Source organism: Microcaecilia unicolor, chromosome 13, assembly GCF_901765095.1.
Source record: "Microcaecilia unicolor chromosome 13, aMicUni1.1, whole genome shotgun sequence".
NCBI lineage: Eukaryota > Metazoa > Chordata > Amphibia > Gymnophiona > Siphonopidae > Microcaecilia > Microcaecilia unicolor.
Window position 1 is genome coordinate 91,442,931 of NC_044043.1, and position 24,363 is coordinate 91,467,293.

Sequence of the window (24,363 nt, forward strand, 5' to 3'; positions counted from 1 at the left end):
GCCCAGAGCATTCCCTCCCCTCTTCAGCCTGCAGTCCGCCTCAGCGGGGCTTCTATTGGTCCAAGTTGGTCCAATAGAAGCCCTGCGGAGCCCCCCCCCCCAGAGACAGACAGAGAAGCTGTGTAGGTGCCAGCTGAGAGCCCGCAAATGACGTCGGAGGCGGAGTTAATGACGTCGGAGGTGACGTCAGAGGTGGGGTTAATGACGTCGGAGGCGGGGTTTGATTTTGTGTAGTTTTGGGCTGGATTGGGGCTGGTTTTGGGTGGGGAAAATGTTTTAAAGCTGGCAACACGTATGCTGGCAGACTGACATCTCATCAAACTTCCATTCCGATAGCTGCCCCAAAATAAAAGAAACCATTCTAGAACAGCAGCATTTAGGGGGAGGAGGGGGTGGCACAGCAGGACAGCATCATCTCATCTCCCCTTTCCTACCCAGATCCGGTGTCCAGCATCTTCTGTCTCTCTCTTCTCCTTGCTGCCACTGCTGTTACCTTTGCTTAGGATGAAACTTCAAAGATACTCAGTGCCAGCATGGGGCCCTTCAGTAGAGGTTCATGTGAGGCACTGCCACATTCCATCCTCCCCAGCAACACTGAGTATGTTTGGAAGTTCAGCCCGGGGAGAGGTAGGACAGTAGCAAGGGGAAGGTAGCGGCTGAAGACAGGCAAAGTAGGGAAGGAGAGGTGAGATGTTGGACCCAGGGGTAGAGGTAGGGAAGGCAAGAGGAAATACGGGCAACTTGAGGGGGGTGGGGCAAGAAAGGGAGAAGAGAGATGCTGGCCACTGGGGGGAGGGGGTAGAGATAGGGAGGGGAATGCTGGAGGGGGAAGGGGGATGCTGGCTATCTGGGGGAGGGGATGCTGGCTACTTGGGGCAGCTTTAGTAATTAGCTCATTGTAGCCAGTTATCTTTACGAGAATTTTAAGCTGAACTTAGCAGGATAGGGTTTAGCTGAAAACTCTCCTATGTGTAGCTAGTCACATATTTGACTGTCCAGATGCAGGCTGGTCATTTGAGCAGCTGTATTTACAGCTGAAATATAGCCTTAACTGACTACTACTACTACTACTAGGAGTAAAGCCCAGTCTTAGAGTAACCCCTCCCACCTAAATGCTAATATTATAAAAAATGTCCCGCACATTCCCCAACTCTGCCTTTCTCTCTGCTGCTTGATGTTTTTTTTTAATAGAACCAGCGCCCCCCCCCCCCCCCCCCCAAATGCACCTTTCATGTCCCTCAAAACAATGGCTCTCAACCTAGTCCTTGAGGCAGACTCAGTCAGTCGGGTTTTTAGGATATCCACAATGCATATGCATGAGAGATCTGCATACAAAGGAAGCTGTGCATGCAAATCTGTGTCATGCATATCCATTAGGACTGGCTACGAGTGACCCAAAGAATAGGTTGAGAACCACTTCCCTAAAGCATACAGCCTGATGTGGATAAGCTAAGCTGCTCACGGGAACAGACAGATAGCAAGTTTTTTTGTTTTTTTTTTTTAACTTGCTTCAAGAAACACTGACCTTTATTTTCCTGTCTCCTTTTCAATAGGTCACAGTTTTCAAAGCGGCAGCAACAATCCTTTTAAGAAAGGATTGAGAATGCATTTTTTGAAGATGGCCTTTTCCGTGGGCATGAAAGGCTCGAAGGAGCGCAGGTTTGGGAATGAAACTACTTCACATTCTACTGGATCGTTTGCCTATAGGATTATTGCACTATATATTGCACTATATATTGCACTATATATTGCCTATAGGATTTTTCTCTGTGCATGTTTTTATTGTTACTTGGGTTAAACGTACCACATTTCACAGCTGAATCATTCGTGTAAACCACTTTGATTTGGTAATTATCTAGAAGGGGGGGGGGGTTATATCAAACGTAATTATTTTCTTTCCTTTCAAGACTGCAGGCGTCTCTGCCATTCCGCTGCTGCGCACGTGTTCAGCTCTGCCAATCTGTTACGTCCCTTGATAACGCAGAACTGAGCCTCCCCCGAGCACAAAATGCCAACCGCGGAAAACTTTTCACCGAGCTTTGAAATATCGATACGTGAGTGCCATGGAGTTGATGCTGGATGTTATCCGAGGTTACTACACCGAATCGATGTGCCAACTGCCCTCTACCCTCAGTGTACCTTCTGTGGTACCATGCAATCATGAAACCATCAAGTCTTGGAAAATCCTATTAAATGTCTCTCTTCTCGTTCCCCTCCCCCCCTTCTCTTACTGCAACAGATTTTCAACTGTTCAGGGACATAAATTATGTTAGGAAGGGAAATAATAATAATAATCATTTAAAAAAAAAACCTGAAAAAAGCACGCCTTGAGTGAATTCCTTCAAAAAGGCAGTAAATAAATCCTAATAAATAAATAAATAAATAAACAAACTGCCATTAATTTGCCCACTAATCCCTATCAGTACTAAAGCCTGGACATTTTCTGTGCACACCAGGCAGCAATCATGATACATTCTCTCCCCCTCTCTGCCCTAATGGTGCCATCTGGTGTCATCATTCCCCACCCCCCCCCCCTCAAGGCCCAATGACCAATCCCATGCAAAAATGGACACAACAACAAGTGTCGCCTGACATCAGCCACACATCACACGCTACTAGGGTTGTAACACAGCACATTGAACTCCAGGTTTTCATCCCAGTGCCTGAGCAGAACAAAGAGTTGCTGGGCCGTGGCTTTCACCGTTGCCAAGTTCCTGCCCTCGGGAACCTCCTGCTCGCCCAGCCACATGCTGGCTTTGGCTGCCACCAGCTCCCATTCAATAAAATAAGCAGCCGAGCTGTGTTCTAGCCAGGCCAGGGCGACTGCCGTTGCCCATAGCATTCCCTCGGGCTCCATCCGTTGCTGCAGCTCAATACCGTCCAGCAAGGACTGAAGCTCGGAGCCATCTGTCTCAGAGCCTCGGCCGCTGTCGGGCTGCGATGGGGAAGGTGCCCGGGTGCTTTCCGGTGAGGAGAAGCGGCGGATAGTGATGGCTGGTGGAGAGAGTTCGTTTTCGGATTTTAGGGACTTGGCCAGACTCTCTGCCGTGCTCCCAGAAAAATGACGTTGACGGAGTTGGTCATCAGATCCTTCAGTGTAGCCGTTGATAGTACTGGATGGAAAGTCCCCTTCAGGTGCTAGAAGCTGCGCAGAGTGCCCTGGGCTGCGTAGCTCCCCTTTTGGGCCAGCTTTCTTGGTGCTGAATGAAGTAGAGGAAGAGCTATGAGAGATAGGGCTGAGGGCTGCCCGGTGGCAGCTGAAAGGTGAGGTCCACTTTAACTTCTCCAGTGGAATATTGATGGCATCTGAGAACGCTTGGTTCAGCAAGAAAGCACCACAGGCCAACTGCAGTGAGACCTAAGTGTGACAAAACAGAAAGCTTTAGAAAACCTGGCTAGTTGACCAACTGGATTATTTGAACTTTGCAAGAGGATTATGTGGGAACCTTCTAAAATCAACTCGGAGAGAGCTCCATATCTCAATTACCAAAGGTTATCTCTTTATCTTTAGAATCTGTAGGTGCAGTAATTCCCAAACCTGTCCCAGGAAACCTCCATCTAGCCAGGTTTTCAGGATATCCACAATGAATATTCATGAGATTTGCATACACAACCCTCCATTGCATGCAAATTTCTCTGATGCATATTCATTGTGGATATCCTGACACCCGACAGGCTGATTCCCAGGACAGATTTAGGCTCCACTGCTGTAGAGAAAGACAACAAATCCTCAAAGAGTCCCATGCAAGAAACATACGAGGCCCTCTAACACAATGAGAGCAGGGCCGCCGAGAGACTGGGCTGGGCCCGGGGCAAGGCCGCCCCAAGGGCCCCGCCCCTGCCCTTGAGGTCACCATCGCCGCTCCCCCCTCCACCCCCCGAGGTCACCGCCGCTCCCCCTCCACTTGCCCCCTCCACTCGCCCCCTCCCCCTCCAATTGCCCCCTCCGTCTGCCACCGGGCCGGGCCCCCTGCATTGAAATCACAGCGCCTCTCACCTCCGTGTGAAAGCGCTGCAGGCAGTAGGGCAGCAGATCGCCTCCCTTCGGCCCGCCTTCCCTCTTTGTGTCTCCCCCCTCGTGGAAGTTACAACAGATGAGGGCAGGGCACAGGGAGGGAAGGAGTCCCGAAGGGAGGCGATCTGCTGCCTTCAGCGCTTTCACACGAAGGTGAGAGGAGCTGTGATTTCAATGCAGGGGGCTCGGCCTGGTGGCAGACAGTCGACGACAGAGGGCGAGTGGGACTGCAGCACCGGGCCCCCCTTGGAGGCCCGGGCCTGGGGAATTTTGTCCCCCCTGCCCCCCTCCCTCTCGGCGGCTATGAATGAGAGTTTGATTACACAGAATACAGTACTATGTATGTGCTGGAAAAGGAAATAATACAGACCAGGGGTGGAAGAAGACCAAATTCAAATGACCAGCCCAACAAATGAGTAGGAGCAGCAGTTATGCTGGAAAAGGAAATGCCTGTCTAGATCTTTGATAGCTTACCTTCCTATAAATGTACAACTGTGGAGTTCCAACAGTGTACCTGCATGTCAGGGAATGAATGGGTGTAGTCCACATACTTGCAGGGAACTTCTGTAGTCAATTTGAAGTTACTCATAAGCAACAATAAGCACATTCCATTTTAAGCAGGAACGAATTGGGAGTAGAGAAGACCAAGAAGCCACAGGAATTACATCAAAATAAAACTAATTTATTCCTTCAAAGACCTGATACAGCCATGGTTTGGCAAGTGCCTCCATCAGGGATCATATAATATGAAGCAGCTCAGACCTAGATGTTATCTAATCATATCTTAAAAGAAGCCTTCCACTAGTATACTGCCAACAGCAAACATATACGATAGTGATACGAAAATACTATAATACCTTTGTATTACTCCATGGTGCGTCTGCACCTTGAGTATTGCGTTCAGTTCTGGTCACCATATCTTAAAAGAGATATAGCGGAAATCGAAAAGGTTCAAAGAAGAGTGACCAAAATGATAAAGGGAATGAAACTCCTCTCGTATGAGGAAAGGCTAAAGAGGTTAGGGCTCTTCAGTTTGGAAATGAGACGGGTGAGGGGAGATATGATTGAAGTCTACAAAATCCTGAGTGGTGTAGAACGAGTAGAAGTAAATCGATTTTTTACTCGTTCCAAAAGTACAAAGACTAGGGGACACTCAAGGAAGTTACATGGAAATACCTTTAAAACAAATAGGAGGAAATATTTTTTCACTCAACAAAGAGTTAAGCTCTGGAACTCTTTGCCAGAGGAGGTGGTAACAGCGGTTAGTGTATCTGGGTTTAAAAAAGCTTTGGACAAATTCCTGGAGGAAAAGTCCATAGTCTGCTATTGAGACAGACATGGGAAGCAACTGCTTGCCCTGGGATTTGTAGTGTGGAATGTTGCTACTCTGAGATTCTGCATGGAATCTTGTCACTCTTTAGGATTCTAGAATCTTGCTCTTCTTTGGGATTCTACATGGAATGTTGCTACTCTTTGAGATTCTGCATGGAATCTTGTCACTTTTTAGGATTTCAGAATCTTGCTGTCCTCTGGGGTTCTACATGGAATGTTGCCACGATTTGGGTTTCTGCCAGGTACTTGTGACCTGGCTTGGCCACTGTTTGGAAAACAGGATACTGGGCTAGATGGACCATTGGTCTGACCCAGTATGGCTACTCTTATGTTCTTATGTTATGGATATCAACAGGTGAGGACACTCAGTCTTGAAAACACCTTTGCCCAAACTACTGTGCCATGATATGATTAGATAATGTCTACATCTAAATGGTCTTGTTTTATATGACCCCTGATGCAGGTACATGCTGAAACACAGCTGTGTCAGATATTTGAAGGAATAAATACATTTTATTTTGGTGAGATTCCTGTGATGTTTTGGCCTCTTTAGCCTTCTCCGTTCCTGTCAATTTAAAGTTACATGCAGAAAAATGAAGCACATTTTTAAAATTCATGCAGAGAATTTGTACCCGAAGGAAAACCCAAACTACCTGCTAACTTAACCTATGTACCCATTACTTGACCAGTGGAGCCGGTTTGACCTTCTCCAAGTGAAAACACGTATGATAGCACAGTTTGCCTTTTGGGTCTTGCAACCTAGTTGCTCGGGAACATTAATGGAAAACGTTTGGACCTCTTTTATTCATCAAGTGTTGAGCCAGTTGACTGACGCTGAAGAATTCATCTATTGTTACTCACCAATGGTAAATAATCAATGTTTTCATTTTCTGTCTCGCTGCTCTGCTCATTTGTTTTGCCTGGTGATTTATTCATGAATCCCTTGGCTGCTCGGGTTAATAGTCGTGTTTTATTTAGGGTCAACCTGAAGAAGCATGAAAAATGAAAAGGAGATGAGGGAGGGGGAACAACAATGAACTGTTATTATACTTTGGAAAATACTCTTTCTTTCCTTCCCAAACACGTTCCGGGTCAATGTTACATTGTAACTTTGGTTTTATGCTTCAGCAGCTAAGCCAGACTAGTTTTCCAGCATTCTGCAGTGCCAAAGAGATGTCAGTTTTTGCAGTGTGGTTCCAAAGCCACTGTTGTATCGGGTTCTTACTAAAATAACACACCAGGAACATATCTCAGCAACGGCTCCTTTCCAATAATCAGTCCAAGAACGCTTAGGTTATTCTTTTTGTTGGACTGACTTAATATAAGTGGAGCACAAGTTTAGAAAAGACATAGAGATGGGAATTAGGACATCCAGGTCGGGACATGGAAAATTCCTAGAGTAAAAGACATATAAGGACATGCAAGACTGCACGTCTGAGTCCCTCCATGTTCAGCGGAGGCAACAGTTGCATAAAGCTGCACACGGGGAAGAAAGCATGCAGCTTTTCAAACTAACCACTCCCAACACCATCTATCCCCCTCACCTTTCGATCCCCCCACCCCCCAGCATCATTCTCCCTGGTGACCCACCCAGCACCAAGCCACACTCCCTGCCCTCCTGACATCATGGCTGCCACCTAACCCTCACCCCTCACATAAAGCACCTCCTGGGTATCAAATCTTCCTGATAGCTTCCCAGCCCCCAATCACATCCATGGTTTTTACCAAGTCCTTTGTAGTCTAGAGGAAGCAGGCAGCAATTCCTCAGTCACTTCTGCTACAGTCTGTAGATCAAAATGGCACCCTGACCCTAACGGTAATCTCATGGTACTTCCACTAGGGGTCAGTGCTGGACATGGGGAAAATAGGGCATGGGCATGGGAAATCTAGGAGGGACATCAAGGAGATTTGATCCTGAGTGATGAGGGATTTTGACGGATCTCATGGGGGGGCCTTGATATCAGTGGCTGCCTTGGTGTCAAGGGTGGGGGGAGGTCAGAAGGGATGCTTAATGTCTGGGGACTGGGTAGCTAGCTGCCTTGAGGTTGGAGACAGATGGGGGCTTGATGTCAGGGGGGTATAGATATTTAGGGGGCGAAGTAGAGGGCTGTCCGTGGTCTTTACACCTGCTCCTTCAAGCAGACATTTATGAGTAAATACCAATGTCTACAATATTTAATATTGCCGTGTATTCCCCTTGTAAAATGGCAATATTGTAGTCCCACCAAAACCATGTCCTAACCAGGCCTCTTTGCTATCTAGATGTGGTGATGATCCATAGGTGTAAAAGGCAGCTCTCTACAATCAATATTCCACGTACGTGCAGGACGTCAGACTCACAGAAGCAGAAGCCTGCGCGGCCACATTGGTGATCTGCAAGGGCCAACTTCTACATGGAATGTTGCTAGTGGAATAGCAACATTCCATGTAGAATCTCAAATAGTAGCAACAGTGGAGGAGTGGCCTAGTGGTTAGGGTGGTGGACTTTGGTCCTGAGGAACTGAGTTCAATTCCCACTTCAGGCACAGGCAGCTCCTTGTGACTCTGGGCAAGTCACTTAACCCTCCATTGCCCCATGTAAGCCGCATTGAGCCTGCCATGAGTGGGAAAACACGGGGTACAAATGTAACTAAAATAAAAAAAATATCCAGTCAGTCTATCCATACCAACTAAGCTCTATGATCCCAATATGTCTATAATGAACTTCTAAGAACTACAATGGAAAGGTTTAATCACTGCCTCAATTTAACATAAATATGAGTGCCTTCCCCCCCCCCCCCCCCCCCCCGCAGTCATATTTTGAAGCTCAAAGACTGGTCAGCATAATGACCCCACCTGGCAGCAAAGAGACTCTCGATGGACCTTTGTGAGTGGACAGAGGAGACTGACGGACTTCGCTGGGGAACTAACAAGAGACACAAGAAACAAGGGTGTGAGCATGGACATTTCGTTTACTCTGTTTGAATAAGTACTAACCTAGAAAACAAATCAAAGCAATTTAAAATAAAATGCAGATATAAAATATACATTATCTCCCAGATTCTATATGGCGCGACTTAAGTTGCATATGCAAATCCGGGTGTATTCTGGATTTGCACGTGACATTTCATTAGTTAACAAGCCAATCAGTGCTGATAACTGCCAATTACCAAGCAATTATTGACACTAATTGGCACTAATTAGAATTTACACGCACAACTGTCTAAGTGTATTCTGTAACGTGATGTGCGTAAATTCTAAGTCGCATTTTTGAAAAGGGGGCACGACCATGAGCAGGTCATGGGAATTTCTAAAATTTATGCACGCTTGTTATAGAACGCAATAAATTTAAGCACATCTTATAGAATACGCCCAGGTGTATTTTCTTCAGCAATTAGGCTCGATATCTATAGTCCTATGTGATTCTCTCTGGGAAACCATAACTAAAGTCACCAGAACAGCTTCTCCGAAAATACCTAATAAAAACGCTTTGAGTTCATTTTTATTACATGAGATAATAAACAGAATTTTAAAATGCTCTCTCTTCCTTTTGCTATCTAGGTATCACCCTTAGAAAATTAGCAGTTTTCCAACCGCAGAGTAGCGTGCTTCACCATGAACTGCAGCTCAGGCTGGGACTTTTGTCAGCATTGCCAGCTACTGCACACAGAACCCTCGGAATCTATATCGCGCACCTAAAGATCGGCGCCGATATTGGCGTGGATTCTATAACAATGTGCATAATTTAACAAGCTGATCAGCAGCGATAACATCACTTAATAAGCAATAATGAGCATAATTGGCACTGATGAGTTTTTATGTGATAGGAGAAGAGAAGAACGAAGAAGGGGGAGGGAGAGAATAGGAAAAAAGGGGAAAGAAAGGTTGGAAAAAAATAAGAGAGAATATACTTTTATTTTATTTTTTTTTTCAAATTTTATTAAATGTTTTTATGATTATGATTATAGCTTAAGTAATTCGTATAAACTGTTTAATTGACTGGTTTGCTCTGCTTTCCTATCATAAATGGATTTCAGAGTATGTTTTATAGTGTTTTAATGTTATATTTTTATGTTATATTACATTGTAAACCGTTCTGACGTACTTTTGTAATAAGTGACGGTCTAGTAAATGAATAAACGATAAACTCGCTAAGCGTATTTTGTAATGAAGTGCGCTGAACTTCTAATGTGCGCAGGCAAAAAGGGGCATGGTTATGGGCAGGGAAATAGGTGTTTCATGGGCGTTTCAAAGTTTACGCACCTAGATATAGAATACGGCCTAGTGCGCCTAAATCTACGCACAGGAATTTACACCGAGTTTTTGTTTAGTGTAAATGGATTTAGGCTCTGAAATATGAACTAAGCGTATTCTATAATCGACACCTAGACGGCACTGATTTCAGCGCCGATGGTTTTAGGCGCCATCTATAGAATCTCCTCCAGAAGGACTAACATCGGCTCCACATACTGTAGATGGACTTCCTTATACACTCCTACCTTTGGTGAAATCATTTCCATGCACCTTTCTGACTCCACAGGCAACTTTCTTTAAATTAGTCCCTTTATTCTCTACCAGTGGTGTAGCTACATGGGGCCAAGGGGGGCCTGGGCCCCCATAGATTTGCCTAAGAAACAAGATGGCAAACGATCCGCAAAATCCAACGTGGAGACAAACAAAGCAGATCAATCAGTGATATGGTTCAAAACTTTATTTTCAGAGATTTGCCCGACACAGGTAGCAAAACAGCAGCAGCTTGTCGTTCATGAAATGCTAGCAGTTAACGCGCAGAGATGCGCTCCGGTTCCGCTGAATCTCGACCGCGCCCAAGAGGTTAGCGTCTCTAGTACAGGGATAGGTGAGAACGAGGAGATTTGATTTTGAGAACCAGAGACGGCATGACGTCAAAACATTGAAGCCACTTAGAGCCCCTGATGCAGCCCTTGTGGGCGAAACAGTCTATGTCGGGGGAATCGCTGAAAATAAAGTTTTGAACCATATCACTGATTGATCTGCTTTGTTTGTCCCCATAGATTTGGCCCTGGACCCCCGTGCCGACGACCCTCTCGACCCCCCCTCCCACCGCCAACCCTCCCCCGCTGTCGCCGTGGGCTACCTTTGCTGGCGGGGGATCTGCAAGGCTTCGTTCTGTTCTGTGAGCCTGACGTCCTGCACAAACAACGTGTAGGACGTCAGAAACAGAACGAAGCCTTTGCGGGAAGAAGAGGACCTCGGCTAGCGGGGATTGGGGTCCCCCGCCAGCAAAGGTAGGCGATGACGGCGGCGTTGGGGGAGAGTTGGCGGTGGGAGGGGGTCGAGAGGGTCGTCGGCAGGAGGGGGGAGTCGTCAAAGTTGATGGTGGTGGCAGCTTGGGGGATCGGCAATGGAGGGGGGGTCAGTGCTGCCGAGGGGGGGGGGCTAAAATGTGCCCCCTCACCTCGGGCTCTGGACCTCCCTCCCGCCGAAGTCTGGCTATGCCCCAATCTCTACCTAACTCCTGTTACTCTATTTAAGCCGTCTCATTTTAGACAACCTCTGATGCGGTACATGCTGAAACACAGTTGTGTCGGGTCTTTGCAAGAATAAATGCATGTTATTTTGGTGCAATTTCTGTGGCTTTTTGGTCTCCTTGGCCTTATCTGCTGTCTATATGCTCCATCTTCGTTTACACCCTATAGGACCTATGCTGACTATTAAGATGTTTTATTGTGTATTGTGTTGACATTGTAAGTAGTACACTATGCTATAATATGAACCATTGTTTGAATATTTTTTCTATTGATATTGTCTATTGCCTATGTCCAGATTGATCTTATTGTACACCACCTTGGATGAATTTCTTCCAAAAGGCGGTAAATAAATCCAAATAAATAAATAAATATTATTCACCGTGATCTGGTGTGGATCATGAAGCTAATGGATATTTTGCATTTGTAAATATTTATGGTATAAGTGCCCAAAGAGCAAAAGCCGTGATAATGCAAAATAAAGGGCTGAATTTCTGAAGTAGGCTGTAAAAATTGTAAGGCCTTTTATAGCTATTCTGCAATAAAGTTTCTCTTTGTCCTGTTCCTGGAGGTCCGTTTGTGCTTTTTGGCTTGCTCTGTTTTTTTTTTATTTTTTTTTTTTTGGGGGGGGGGGGGGGGTTGTGTACTAGGAACCCTCTCTATTTTTACTCTTATAGCTATTCTGCTTATTGTTTTAGATACTTTCATTTGAAATTTGTGTTTCTTATCTTTTCATTACTTTTCAGTTTTTAATTAATTCATTCATGTAATTTATTTATTTAGATTTTGCTCACACCTTTTTCAGTAGTAGCTCAAGGTGAGTTGCATTCAGGTACACTGGATATTTCTGTGTCCCAGGAGGGCTCACAATCTAAGTTTGTACCATTTTAGGGTGAAGTTCGATTAAAATTTTATAAGCGTGATTAATTGAGTGATTAATCACGTACTTATAGGTAGGTTATTTTTTTTCCCACTGCAGATCCATGTGACTCTGGGCAATGGAGGGATAAGTGACTTGCCCTGAGTCACAAGGAGCCGCAGTGGTGGAAAAAAATTAATAGATAACATACCTTTAATCACTCATAAAAATTTAATCGAAAAGTAGCCCTAAAAATAAATATTTTATAAACCTAACTGAACTCATAGAGTGATGAGCTATTGATCAAGCCTACACTGCAGAAACAGATCTGCATTTCAGAAAACCACAGCTTACCTCGTATCGCAGAAGTAAAGGGCTTAGGGGCAGTGAGAGAAGAAGCCGTAGTGATCCAGGCTCCAGGACCTTCCTGTAATGTTGCACCTCATCACTGAGGCACAGTCATGGTAGACTTGTCAGAGTGAACCTCTATGGCAGCCAGGAATCGTAGACGGTGGCTGACAGCTTCAATCTATTCTCAACTCAAAAAGGCACAACCCAGAGAGGCTAGGAAAACGCTTCAGAGTGCAACCCTCATACATTAAAATGATTGCTTACCATCTGGAAAACTGCATCTTTCCCAACCCGAGGAAGAAGGGGTGCTGCAAGGGGACAGAAGGTTCTCGTCTGGATCTGGAAGAGAAGAATCCAAGTTTGTATCAACTGTTCCTCTTCTAATTGTTATCTGTCATATCAACATGACCGTTAACATCTCTCCTCAGTTGCCTTTGTTACCAGAACCAGCAACACCAAACCTGACTGCCAGCACCACAGTGGCTGCTGCCACCAAGAGAACCATAAGTACCTAAGTATTGCCATACTGGGAAAGACCAAAGGTCCATGAAGCCCAGCATCCTGTTTCCAACAGTGGCCAATCCAGGTCACAAGTACCTGGTAGAAACTCAAACAGTAGCAACATTCCATGTAGAACTGCAAGGAATAGCAAGATTCTAGAATTCTTAAGAATAGCAACATTCCATGTAGAACCCCAAAGTGTAGCAACATTCCATGCAGAACCCCAAAGTGTAGCAACATTCCATGTAGAATCCCAAAGTGTAGCAACATTCCATGCAGAACCGCAAAGTGTAGCAACATTCCATATAGAATCCCAAGAACATAAGTATATGTGTTGCCACACTGGGAAAAAGCCTAAGGGAGGGGTGTTAACTCCCCTTTCCTCCACTACTAAAGTGTGGTATGATCCCTAATTCCTAAGACATCCCCATCTGAGGGCTCAGTTGCAGGTGGGGTGGTGTTGGGGAGTAGATGTGTTTCTACATGTGTGTGTGTGTGTGTGTGTGTGTGTGTGTGTGTGTGTGTGTGAATGGATGGTGAGTGTGTTGTGAGAGATGGTGAGAGGAAAGTGTACAGACGAATATGTGAATGAGTGGTGTGTGTGTGCATGTGCGTATGTGTGTGAGTGAGTGCAGTGGCGTACCAAGGGGGGGCTGTGGGGGCGTTCCGCCCCGGGTGCACGCCGCTGGGGGGGGGGTGCCGCGCGCCTGTGGGCTCTTCGTTTTCATGCTCCCTCTGCCCCGGAACAGGTTACTACCTGTTCTGGGGCAGAGGGAGCATGAAAACAAAGAGCCGGCAGGCGCACGGCACCCCCCCCCCCAACGGCGTGCACCTGGGGGGGGGGTTCGCCGTTGGATCGGGGTTTTTTTCGCCAGGGGGGGCATTGCCCTGTTCCGGGGGGGGGGGGGGGGCGCTGCACCCGGGGGCAGGGCGCATCGGCAATCCGCCCCGGGTGTCAGCCCCCGTAGGAACGCCACTGAGTGAGTGTGAATGAATGGTGTCGTGTGAGAGAGTGGGTGGGACATACATATATGTAGGATGGGAGTGTGCAAATAGCTAAGGCATATGCTTGAGTGTGTGTTGGAGGAATGTGTGAGTGAGTGGGCAATGTGTGTTTTAAAAGGAATGCTCCTCAGCCTGATTTTCCATTTCCATAGGTTTCTGGTGCCCAATTCCGCTTTGTTTATAGAATTACTTCTAGGTTCTTATTCTTCCCATGTCCTCTTATTTTCTTTTCTTTTATTGCCAAACTAGTAAAAGAAGCCCATTTCAGAGCAAATGAAACGGGCGCTAGCAAGGTTTTCGTCGCCAACACCCCCCCCCCCTCCCTGGCCAACCACTTCGTTGTTCTGCCATTGCTCCGCCCCCAACGTCATGATGTTTGATGCGAGGGCGGGGCCCAGAGCGATTTCCCACCCCCCGCCTCCCTGCCTCCCTCCCTGCCAACCCCTTTCTGCCATTGCTCCGCCCTCGAGCACGGGGCCCGGAGCGATTTCCCACCCCCCCCCCCCCCGCCTCCCTGCCTCCCTCCCTGCCAACCCCTTCGTTGTTCTGCCATTGCTCCGCCCTCGAGGGCGGGGCCCGGAGCGATTTTGGTGGCTTCACCACCACGAACCTTCGAACCTTTTTGAAGGAAGTCAGGGCTTGGCTTCACTGACGTCAGTGTCCTCAGAACGTTGAGGGTGAGTTTTATTATAGTAGATGTCTCAGTATAATGTTTGCTCGTTGTATATATCTGGACCTGATTTTACCCTGACCTCTTTTCTCTTTCATACGTGTTGAACTACAGGCTAGGATCAAGGCTAATATTTTACACATAATGTTTCTCCAATAGGCTTCCAGCCTTTGTCACAGTTTCTTTATTAATTAACAGTTCGAAAACATACCCTAATCAATCCCATTTGACTAGTGTTCCAGCATCTATTCAATGAGAAGAGTCTATAAAGCTTATTAGTTGCTATGTACGGGCAAGGCTTGATGAGCCATATGGTGTTTATCTGTTGTCACTTTCATTTTCTTTCTTTTCTTTTTTTGTAGCTATATTTTTATTAGGATTTTGCACAAACAAACATGTAACATCTTTTCCAACTTAAAAATAAGAGGGAAACAATTAGCCACATGTCAGTAAATGTTGCACAGATCTATTTAACAGGCTTACAGAAATAAAGCATTAATTAACACAATGACGGTATGTCTTCTTCCATCCACATTGTACCAGGCATACACCTAAGGCACTGGACAGCTGCTTTATAACTAAACCTGAGTATAATTCAACAAATAGTAACAGCTCCATCAGTGCAAGTTGGCATATCAATATCTATTCTTACCTATATTCTACTCAACCCCACGGACAACACTCAAGCTTCAATGTATGTTCAGATACACTATATATGGAAGGGAAGAGTAAGATAAACAATTTGCAATCACTGGGTAAGAGAACAAAGGTTGTGCAGAATTTGCAGAGTTGTAAGGCGGGTGTGATTTTCCTTCAAGAAAGTCAATACAGGAGCTTTAATATGATCAGTAAATCCAACACATCAATGACCCGACACGGCCGTGTTTCAGCGTGTGAGCCTGCTTTGCAGGTCATAGAACCTGTGGTATATGTTGGTACAATATGGTCCTAATTTTCATGCAGAATGCTGCCGGTTTCTCCCATAGTCACGATGCTGAGCACCTGACCTTTTTCATTGTTTAGTATGGTTGATTATACATATATATGCAGGGCTATATTGTATCAACATACACCACAGGTTCTATGACCCCTGAAGCAGACCCACATGCCGAAACACAGCAGTGTCAGGTTGTTGGTGTGTTGGATTTACTGATCATATTAAAGATAGAATCCTTGTTTTTTTTGCCTCATTCCTTTTATGTTGTTCTACACTTTCGTGAGGTTTCCTGTGTTCTTTTACTTCAAGAAACGCATCTGAGGCACGAGCGGGCATGACGTACCCTACATCGCCTTCTCCACATGCACATATACACAACACGACCCGGTCCTCGTATCCTCTGCGACCTCCATAAACCCTCTGGTAACTAACCCATTCCCTATAATATCCTCCCTCCTTATCCTCCATACTGCCATTCACCCTCAAGTCTTTGATGAGATAGCAAATGCCCAAACCGTTATTAATTTCAATATCAAACTTAACATTTACAGTCCTCAAAAGCTTTCGCAAGAGAAGGGCCCGTGCAGCAGTCGCTCTCATTTTCTCTGTTTCAATTATTTTCCAATAGCTCTTTGCATTGCCTTTTCTCTTCTGTGGTTGCTGATGAGCTTGTGCTTATTAATTACGGCTCAAAGTGGTAACTTTGCAAAATCCTTACACTTCATTGGGAAGCACATGAAATGAATCCAGCTTTCATTTAGCTAACCCCCTCGCCCAAGCCATCTTCACAGCCCTGTAACTTCCCATAAGTCAAGACCATCTGCCAGTCTGCACTCGTGCCCCTGGAGATAAAGAGTCTTTCCATTTTATTAATCTCACCCATATTAACGACATGCTCTAGAGTAGCCAATCTGCTCCGCACACTTGCTTGGTATGAACAATAGCAAATTAATATATTAATATATGCTTTTAAAGAGATTCTCTCTGACACCTGTGATTTGATCTGACTCTATGCTGTCACCCTGTAGTTTTCCCATTAAAAAGGCATCAGGGTAATCACTCTTCAGCTTAATGACCAAGTAATATGCTGTTTGGTAACATCACCTATTATTTTACAGTTGCAAGGGGCTTGACTTGCCTACATTCATTTTGGCTTCTTCAATACGGCAACAATCATTATTTCCCTTAGGATGACTTTCATCACAACAGATTTGTTAATTTGCAAAATAACCACCATCAGGGCTGTATTGAGGGGTAGGCAAGCGAAGCACAAACCTCTTCCAGTCGTTTTTCCACCCTTAAGAGCAAGCATCTTTGAGAGTGAAAACTTGATATAACAAATGATTCTACACGAGCAAGAAGTGGTTATGATTTTGAAAATGATAATAGACCAGAAACTTTGAATAATAAAATTAATATTATTATAGATGATTACTGAAAACCTCTCTCTTCGACAAGATATATCACAAAGATCAACATGAGTAACTTCATAACCTCTAAAACTTCCAGAATTGTCTTATAATGTCTGCTGCTTATGTTATATATTTCATCACCATGTAACACCTAATCCTCTGTAACCAAATGTATATTCTCTTCCACTTCCAATATCCATGGTGAATTGTAAGCCACATTGAGCCTGCAAAGAGGTGGGATAATGTGGGATACAAATGCAATAAATAAATGATTAATATCGAGATTATTGTTTTTCCCAGAGTTCCGGGTATGACTCCTAAAGTTTTCCTCAGAAATATTTCCCTCAGTTATTACTTTAAAAGGAGTGAAGCCTGTGAAGACTGGGATTACTTTAATCAGTGGGATTTGAATTAGAGACTTAAGGATATGTATTGTTAAATAACTTCTGGTTTTTAAAAGAGAAAGAATGTAATCAGATGTATTATTTCTAACTAATATTGGACAATAAGTATGTTTTTCAATGAAATGATTTGACTATACACCGTATTGGCCTTGAAGAAGCCAACCAGATGATCAATGTGGAATAATGAATTAGATGACTAATATCTGGGGATAATCAGGTTAATACCACGTTTTTGTTTACTGTTTAATTGATCTCCTTGTCTTGTTTCACTCTCCCTATTTAGTGGTCTAAGGAAGAGAATAGAATTACCTGACTGAAATAATTCCTATATATTACTTTCTCTGTATTTCCAGCAAGTTGTTTTATCGCTTGTAAAAAATTAAATGGTTATAAAAAAAAAAGAGCAAGCATGGCCCTTCAGTAGGCAAAAGCGAGGAGGGGGGTATTTAAATTTAGGCAATACCTTTAAGGAGGTGTCTCAAGGTGAGTTACATTCAGGTATAGTAGCAGCAGAGGGTCGTTCTCCTTCTACCATCTAGGTTGAGTGGGAGGGAAGAGGAAGGGGGATAAGGCAGCATTTCCAAAACTGTGCGCTACAGCGAATTCACTGAGATGCTGCGGAGGAAGATGGGATAAGGGCACGTGCATACCGCAGTGAATCTTGTCCACTGCCACAGCCACTGCAAGACACTTTAGCAAGATCTGCGGTAAGCCTTTTTTTGCACATTAAACCTGTGTTAGGGCTTAGCACACCTTAGTAAAAAGGCCTCTATGAATTTGCAGCTTGTGAAGTTGATCACAAGATATATTATTCATATATCGCAGGAGTGATTAGCCTGCAGAACCAGGGGCGGCCCCACCATTAGGCCACCTGAGGTGGGGACCTCAGGCAACACTCTTCAGGAGTGGAGGAGTAGCCTAGTGGTTAGTGCAGTGGACTTTGATCCTGGGGAACTGAGTTCCATTCCCACTGCAGCTCCTTGTGACTCTGGGCAAGTCACTTAACCCTCCATTGCCCCTGGTACAAAATAAGTACCTGAATATATGTAAACCACTTTGAATGTAGTTGCAAAAACCTCAGAAAGGCGGTATATCAAGTCCCATTTCCCTTTCCCCCTTTCCCTTATGACATCACAATATCAGAAGTGAGCCAAGTATCAGGCAATCAAGCAACTGTGACATCACTGATTAGGTTGGCTCTTATTGGTGAGTAGCCTAGTGGTTAGTGCAGTGGACTTTGATCCTGAGGAACTGAGTTCAATTCCCACTGCAGCTCCTTGTGACTCTGGGCAAGTCACTTAACCCTCCATTGCCCCTGGTACAAAATAAGTACCTGAATAATATGTAAACCTGTTCCGGGGCAGAGGGAGCAGGGAACCAGTGGAGCCGACAGGCGCGCGGCTGCTCTATGCACCCTCCAGCAGTGTGCACCTGGGGCGGACCGCCCCCACCGCCCCGCCCTTCCTACGCTACTGGCCCTGTGCAGAACTGTGATACCACAGGTTACTTACTCCCATGAAAAATGATGGTGTGGTGTAATAACTGCCCCTTAAATGTAGACAAATGAATTGCAGGCTTAAATTTAGGAGAATTTGCTGCTGTGAACTTTGTGGGCCTGTTGGGTTTTTTTTGTTGTTGAAAACAAAATTTTAAAAACTGGTGTAGGAAAGCCAAAAAGTAAGAAGCAGCATGTGATCTCTGCCCCAGCGCAGACAGTCTGAAAAGCGCCTCTTGAAATTATGAATAACTGAGTGGGAAGATTATTAAAAACAGTGGTTGTGACCACTACAGAAAAAGGTAAACACATTTCTATTAATTAAAAAAAACAAAACAACTAAACCCTAAACCCCAGGAAAAAAAAACATGAGATCAAAAAGGTATAAAGAAGGAATCACGGGAAGAATAATCTCATAAAAATTGTTTTGTGAACAAAAGATTTTCTTGGTTCCATGTTCTTCCTTTGATTCACCTGAGATTAGGCCCACAGAGGGAGGTGAGAGAGTCAGAAAGCAGACAACCGGCTTTTTTGAGACATTTAGCTAATGGATCTGCTTTTGTTAGCTCTGGTGCAGGGGAAGAAAGACGGTTCTTACTCATCATGTAAAAGCCATCATCAGCCACCTCTGGCCCACAGGTTGACTGGGAGCGTCCAAGCCCGATGGAGAAACCTCGATGACGCCTGCTGCTTGAGCTCCAGTGACCCCTCTGCTTCAAGCTGGCACCTTGAAAGAAACAGAGACAGAAACACAGTGTTAGGCAGTACCACCACCACCCCAATCCCACACAAATTCTCCAAAGATTGCAGCTCTGGTGTTGAATTTCTTAAAGATTTTATAGCAATTATAATAATTAATAATCTTCCCGGTATTTGAAGTGATTTAAACAGCCCAGAGAGGCACCTGGCTAATCTTGAATATTCAACAATACTTAACCAATTAGTGTGGCTGAACAGGAGCGGCCCAACTATTAGGCCACTTGAGGGTGGGGCCTCAGGCACACCCTTTTGGGAGTGACATCTCCCCTTCCTTCACCCCGTTCCCTGATTTTAGCTTCTTTTTATGTTTTTTAAAAGCCGGCGGCAACAGCGATTCCCATACACTGCCCTGCCTCCGGCTCCACCTCTTCCCTTTACTGTAGCCACCTCTCTGATGTAACTTCCTGTTTCCTCAGCGATGGCCACAGTAGGGAAGAGGCCGGTCCCAGTGTATGGGAATCGCTGCCGCCAGCTTTTAAAGTAACGTAAAAAGAAGGTAAAATCGGGGAATGTGGTGGAGGAAGGAAGGTGGGAGAAGCCAAAACTTGGCCGCAGGGGGGGGGGGGGGGGGGCGGCATTTCAGCCCTGCCTCAGGCAGCATCTTGCCTTGGGCTGCCCCTGCCGCTGAATATTCCTGGTAAGCACCTGAGCCAAAACCGGTTAACATGTGAGTTAACATGTGAGTAGGGTTACTCTTTTTGAGGGCATGTCCGGGCAACTGGGTGGCATGGGCGCAGACTGGCGGGGGTGAGGGGGGCAGTGCCCCCCCAAATGACGAGCGACTTACCCAACGTTGCTTCGGCGAACTGGCGGGCGGGGCACCACTGAGTAAAAGCAACAAGCAGGCACGCTCGTCTCTGTCCGCTTCCCTGCCCTCTCAGCATCCCGCCCGAAAGGAAATGACCTCAGAAGAAGGCGGGACACAGACTCGGAGAGGGCAGGGAAGCGGACTGAGACGAGCGTGCCTGCTTGCTGCTTTTACAACCTCCGCTCGCTCGCTCGCCGACCCGCCTGTTCGCCGCTGGGAAATGCTGGCTCCTCGCTCCTGTCTAGTCCACTGGAAGGTAGGAAGCCATTTGGTAAATCTCTGCTTCCACTCCCCCGCGCAGCCGTCACCGTTCACTCAAACCTGTGAGCTGCTGCATCCACTTGTTCTTTATGGGAGACAGATGCTGGGAAAGGGGAGGGGGGAGACGCTGGATAGAATGGGGAAGGGGATGGATAGAAACATATTAGCATATTCATTTGCATATATATATATATATATATATATGCAAATAAATATGCTAATATGCTCCGCCCCATCCTTCCTGTTGGTGATCCTTGGCGCCGATTGAAAATGGCCGCCAAGAGTTGAAGTGACCTCGCAAGACTTCAACTCTCGGTAGCCATTTTGAATCAGCACTGAGATCACCAACAGGAAGGATGCATGCAGGGCAGCGCTCCGGGCAGGAAAGAGGGGGCTCTTTCCTGCCCCGAAGGCGGAAGAGGTCACTAGACCACCAGGGCACTAGTAAGTAAGGGGAGGGGAGGCTAGCAATCTGCCCGTTTATTCGGATTTCTGGACAAACGGCAGACTGGTGGGCGGGCCGTTTCTCTAGTATGGATCTTCTGCAGTGGATCTTCCTTGCTGTCCTCACATGAGTTGTAAGAGTCCTGAGGAGAGAATTCATCTGAGCAGTGCCTAGGAGGGTGAATATTGAGCTCAAGGGAATGAACCAAAATTGTGAGAAGTTACGGCTACTGAGCAATATTTGGAAAAGGGAAAGAAGATGGAGCTTCATCAATCTCTCTACTGTTGGACACATAGTCATGTCAAGGTTCCCAATTACCTGTGTTTGCATACTCTACGATGGTAGGCAGGTAGGCATTGCTGGTCAGATCCACAGGGACAAAGGCTGTGTATTTGCTGATCACATTACATGCTTTACTGGCATGGATGGCATTCAACTGGTATCGCCTCCCACAGCCTATCAGAGATGAAAACTCAAGATTTAATATCAAGAAGAAACAGGATTTCCCCCCCAACATTTGTCATTTTGCTGTGCAGAAGGAGAAGGGTTAAATAGTATGGGAAGTTAGAAAGATGTAATGAAGTAACAGGACTCTTTACTCTTGGAGGAATTTTGCAAAAAATGTTCAAAAATTCTTTGCTCAATATTTTCAAAATTCAGCCAAGTTCTGGCATACTTTTTATATAGCTTTCTTGTGCTGAGCTCCCCCACTGGAAGGCTTGGCTGGCTCCCTCCAACTTTCTCTCCCCATGTTCAAACCTGTCCAGCTCTACCTGCACTTCAGCTTCCTATGCTGCTCATTTCCTCTTGGCAGCTTCAACCCCCAGCTTCATCTCTCGGACCCTTTGTTCTTTATTCCTTCTTGCCCTATCAGCTTTCTTTCCCTCTCTGCTCCCCATTCTCTCTTCCCCAGTATGATCCTTAGTCCTCGCTGCCTGCCCCTCCCCCAAGTTCTTTCACTAACTCTTAAGTTCCACAGATCTCTTTCCCCAAACTCGCCCTCCCCCCCCCACGCTCCCCTTCTCCCCAGTTATCTCTTCTTACCCAGGAACACTCCCACCAGTTTTTTTCTCTCTCCTCCCCCCCCCCCCCCCAATCCCTTCAGCTTGTTCTGTTCCTCCCAGGCACCCCTCCAATTTGACCTATTCCCTCATCCCCAAAACACACACACACACAGAGCAAACCCCCTAAGTGTGTAAAAACCCCAAGTGTCTTCCCTCTTCCCCCCCAGTGGCATAGGTACGTGGGGCCATGGGGGCCTGGGCCCCCCAAATTTCCACCGGGCCCCTGTTTTTGCTGGCGGGGTCACCAACGCCCGCCAGCTGAAGCCTTGTCCAGTGCCAGCAAGGTATTTGCTGCAAATGCAGTTAGCAATTGGGGGAGCGGCAGGGCAGAGGGGGAGGGGGAGCAGCAGGGTGGTGGTGAGGCAGCGGGGGGAGGGGGGCGGGTGAGACGGTGGTGGGGCAGCAGACCAAAATGTCACCTTGGGCTCTGGTCTCCTCCCACCCTGGGGTCTGGCTACACCCCTGCTTCCCCCATCCCCCACATGCAGCTGTGGCTCACTGAACTGCTCAGTACAGGGTACAACCCTATGGTTCAAAGGAGCAGCCTAACTCTGACAGAGGAGGAGGATGTGCCTGATGAGCAGCTGATCACCCTCCCCCCCCCCCCCTTGTTATGCATCCTGAACTCAGTTAACTCTCTTTGTATAAGGAGAAACCAGAGTGATTGCTGCGGGGAGGGGGGTGGGGAGGAACATAGTGAGGGATTTTTCTGGCCTGTGCAGAATTCTGCGCATATTAGTCAGTCTGCAGCAGAATTCCTGTAGGAGTTTTGAGAAAAATATCAGAGTAAGTAAATAACAGGAAGAGAAAGAGAGAGAGTTAATTAGGATAATTAGAAAAAAATTAAACAGTAATCAAAGGTTCATCAAGTCCAACCTTCTGATTGCCTGCAAGCTCTCTCCATCCTGGAAGCTAAAGGAAGGCAAAACATGAAAAACCTCCACTTTGCATCCAGAGCTAATTCTCGAAAACATCTTCCCAATGCCAAATGCGGGATTTGAAGCAGCTAGTCTATCACAGCCACTAATGAGAATGGCTATGTGGAGAGTGACATAGATAAAGCGAACGTGCTAAACTAATATTTCTCTTCGGTGTTCACGGAGGAAAATCCTGGAGAAGGACCGCGGTTGGCTGCCGAGGGAACGTCTGGGAATGGAGTGGATACTGCGCTGTTTACGAAGAAAGAGTTTATAAATAGCTGGAGAATCTGAAGGTGAACAAAGCTATGGGGCCGGATGGGATACAACCCAAGATACTGAAGGAGCTCAGAGAGGTCCTGGCGGGACCTCTTAAAGATTTATTTAATAGATCTTTAGAGACGGGAGAGGTTCCGCGAGATTGGAGATGAGTGGATGTGGTCCCTCTTCACAAAAGTGGAGACAGAGAAGAAGTGGGAAACTACAGACCAGTAAGTCTCACGTCAGTGGTAGGAAAAATAATGGAGTTGCTGCTGAAAGAAAGGATAGTTAACTTTCTAGAAACCGATGGGTTACAGGACCCAAGGCAACATGGCTTTACCAAAGGAAAATCCTGCCAAACGAATCTCATTGACTTCTTTCACTGGGTGACAAAAGAAATGGATGAAGGCCGTGCGCTAGATGTAATCTACTTGGACTTCAGCAAAGCCTTTGATACGGTCCCCCACAGAAGACTTGTGAATAAGCTGAAAGGGTTGAACTTAGGACCGAAAGTGGTGAACTGGATAAGAAACTGGTTGACCGACAGGTGGCAGAGGGTGGTGGTAAATGGAATCCGCTTGGAGGAAACGAAGGTGAGCAGTGGAGTTCCTCAGGGGTCGATGCTGGGGCCTATTCTGTTTAATATATTTGCGGGAGATATTGCTGAAGGGTTGGAAGGAAAGGTGTGCCTTTTTGCGGATGACACGAAAATAGCCAATAGTGTGGATACCCTGGATGGAGTAGAAACGATGAGAAGGGATCTCCGAATGTTAGAAGAATGGTCGAGGGTCTGGCAGTTAAAATTTAATGAACTATAAATTATTTAAAGAAACCAAAAGAAAAACAAAACAAAAATATATCCTATATATCTAAAACTTGTGATACAAAATTAAGTAAAAAATATTTTTAAAAATTTTTTAGTGTGCTCAGTTTTTGTTTGGTGTATCACAATGTCTCGAAGACTCGAGATATGTAAAAACACCCTTCCACCATCATAGCACTCCCTACCTCCACTCCCAACTACGATGACATATTAGATGAAACAATCTAAAAAAAAAGTATTTTAAACAGCAACTACTTAGCTTTCAATGGCTTAGGAGGAGGGTCTTCTTAGTGTCCTCAATTGGATTTTGCTATGCAGGAACTGATGCGAGCCCCGGATCGGTGTGAGACATTTATGCTTCAAAATCAATCTGTGACTACATCAATTCGATACCAGTTCTTTTATTAATGTGGATGTCAGAAGAGCATTTTCAGTTCAAAGGAAACCTGGGTTCAATATTCTGGATTTAGTGGTACCAACCCCAATCCTGCCCTTAGTCTTGCAATCTTCCTATGTGTGTGTGTGTGGGGGGGGGGGGGGGGGGAGGAAGGGTGAATT

At 45.8% G+C, this 24,363-nt stretch overlaps 1 protein-coding gene across 1 annotated transcript in view; it reads right to left on the reverse strand.

Moving 5' to 3' along the window:
* Positions 1-2,605: 2,605 nt before the first annotated feature.
* Positions 2,606-24,363, reverse strand: part of VWA5B1 (von Willebrand factor A domain containing 5B1) — a 126,638-nt gene continuing 104,880 nt past the window's right edge. The window contains exons 16-21 of the mRNA XM_030222168.1: positions 21,059-21,196; positions 19,066-19,194; positions 12,308-12,382; positions 8,183-8,252; positions 6,209-6,332; positions 2,606-3,358 (exon numbers count right to left, since the gene is read on the reverse strand). Of these exons, the coding sequence (XP_030078028.1) occupies positions 2,606-3,358; positions 6,209-6,332; positions 8,183-8,252; positions 12,308-12,382; positions 19,066-19,194; positions 21,059-21,196 (1,289 nt within the window). The remainder of the gene's footprint in view (positions 3,359-6,208; positions 6,333-8,182; positions 8,253-12,307; positions 12,383-19,065; positions 19,195-21,058; positions 21,197-24,363) is intronic.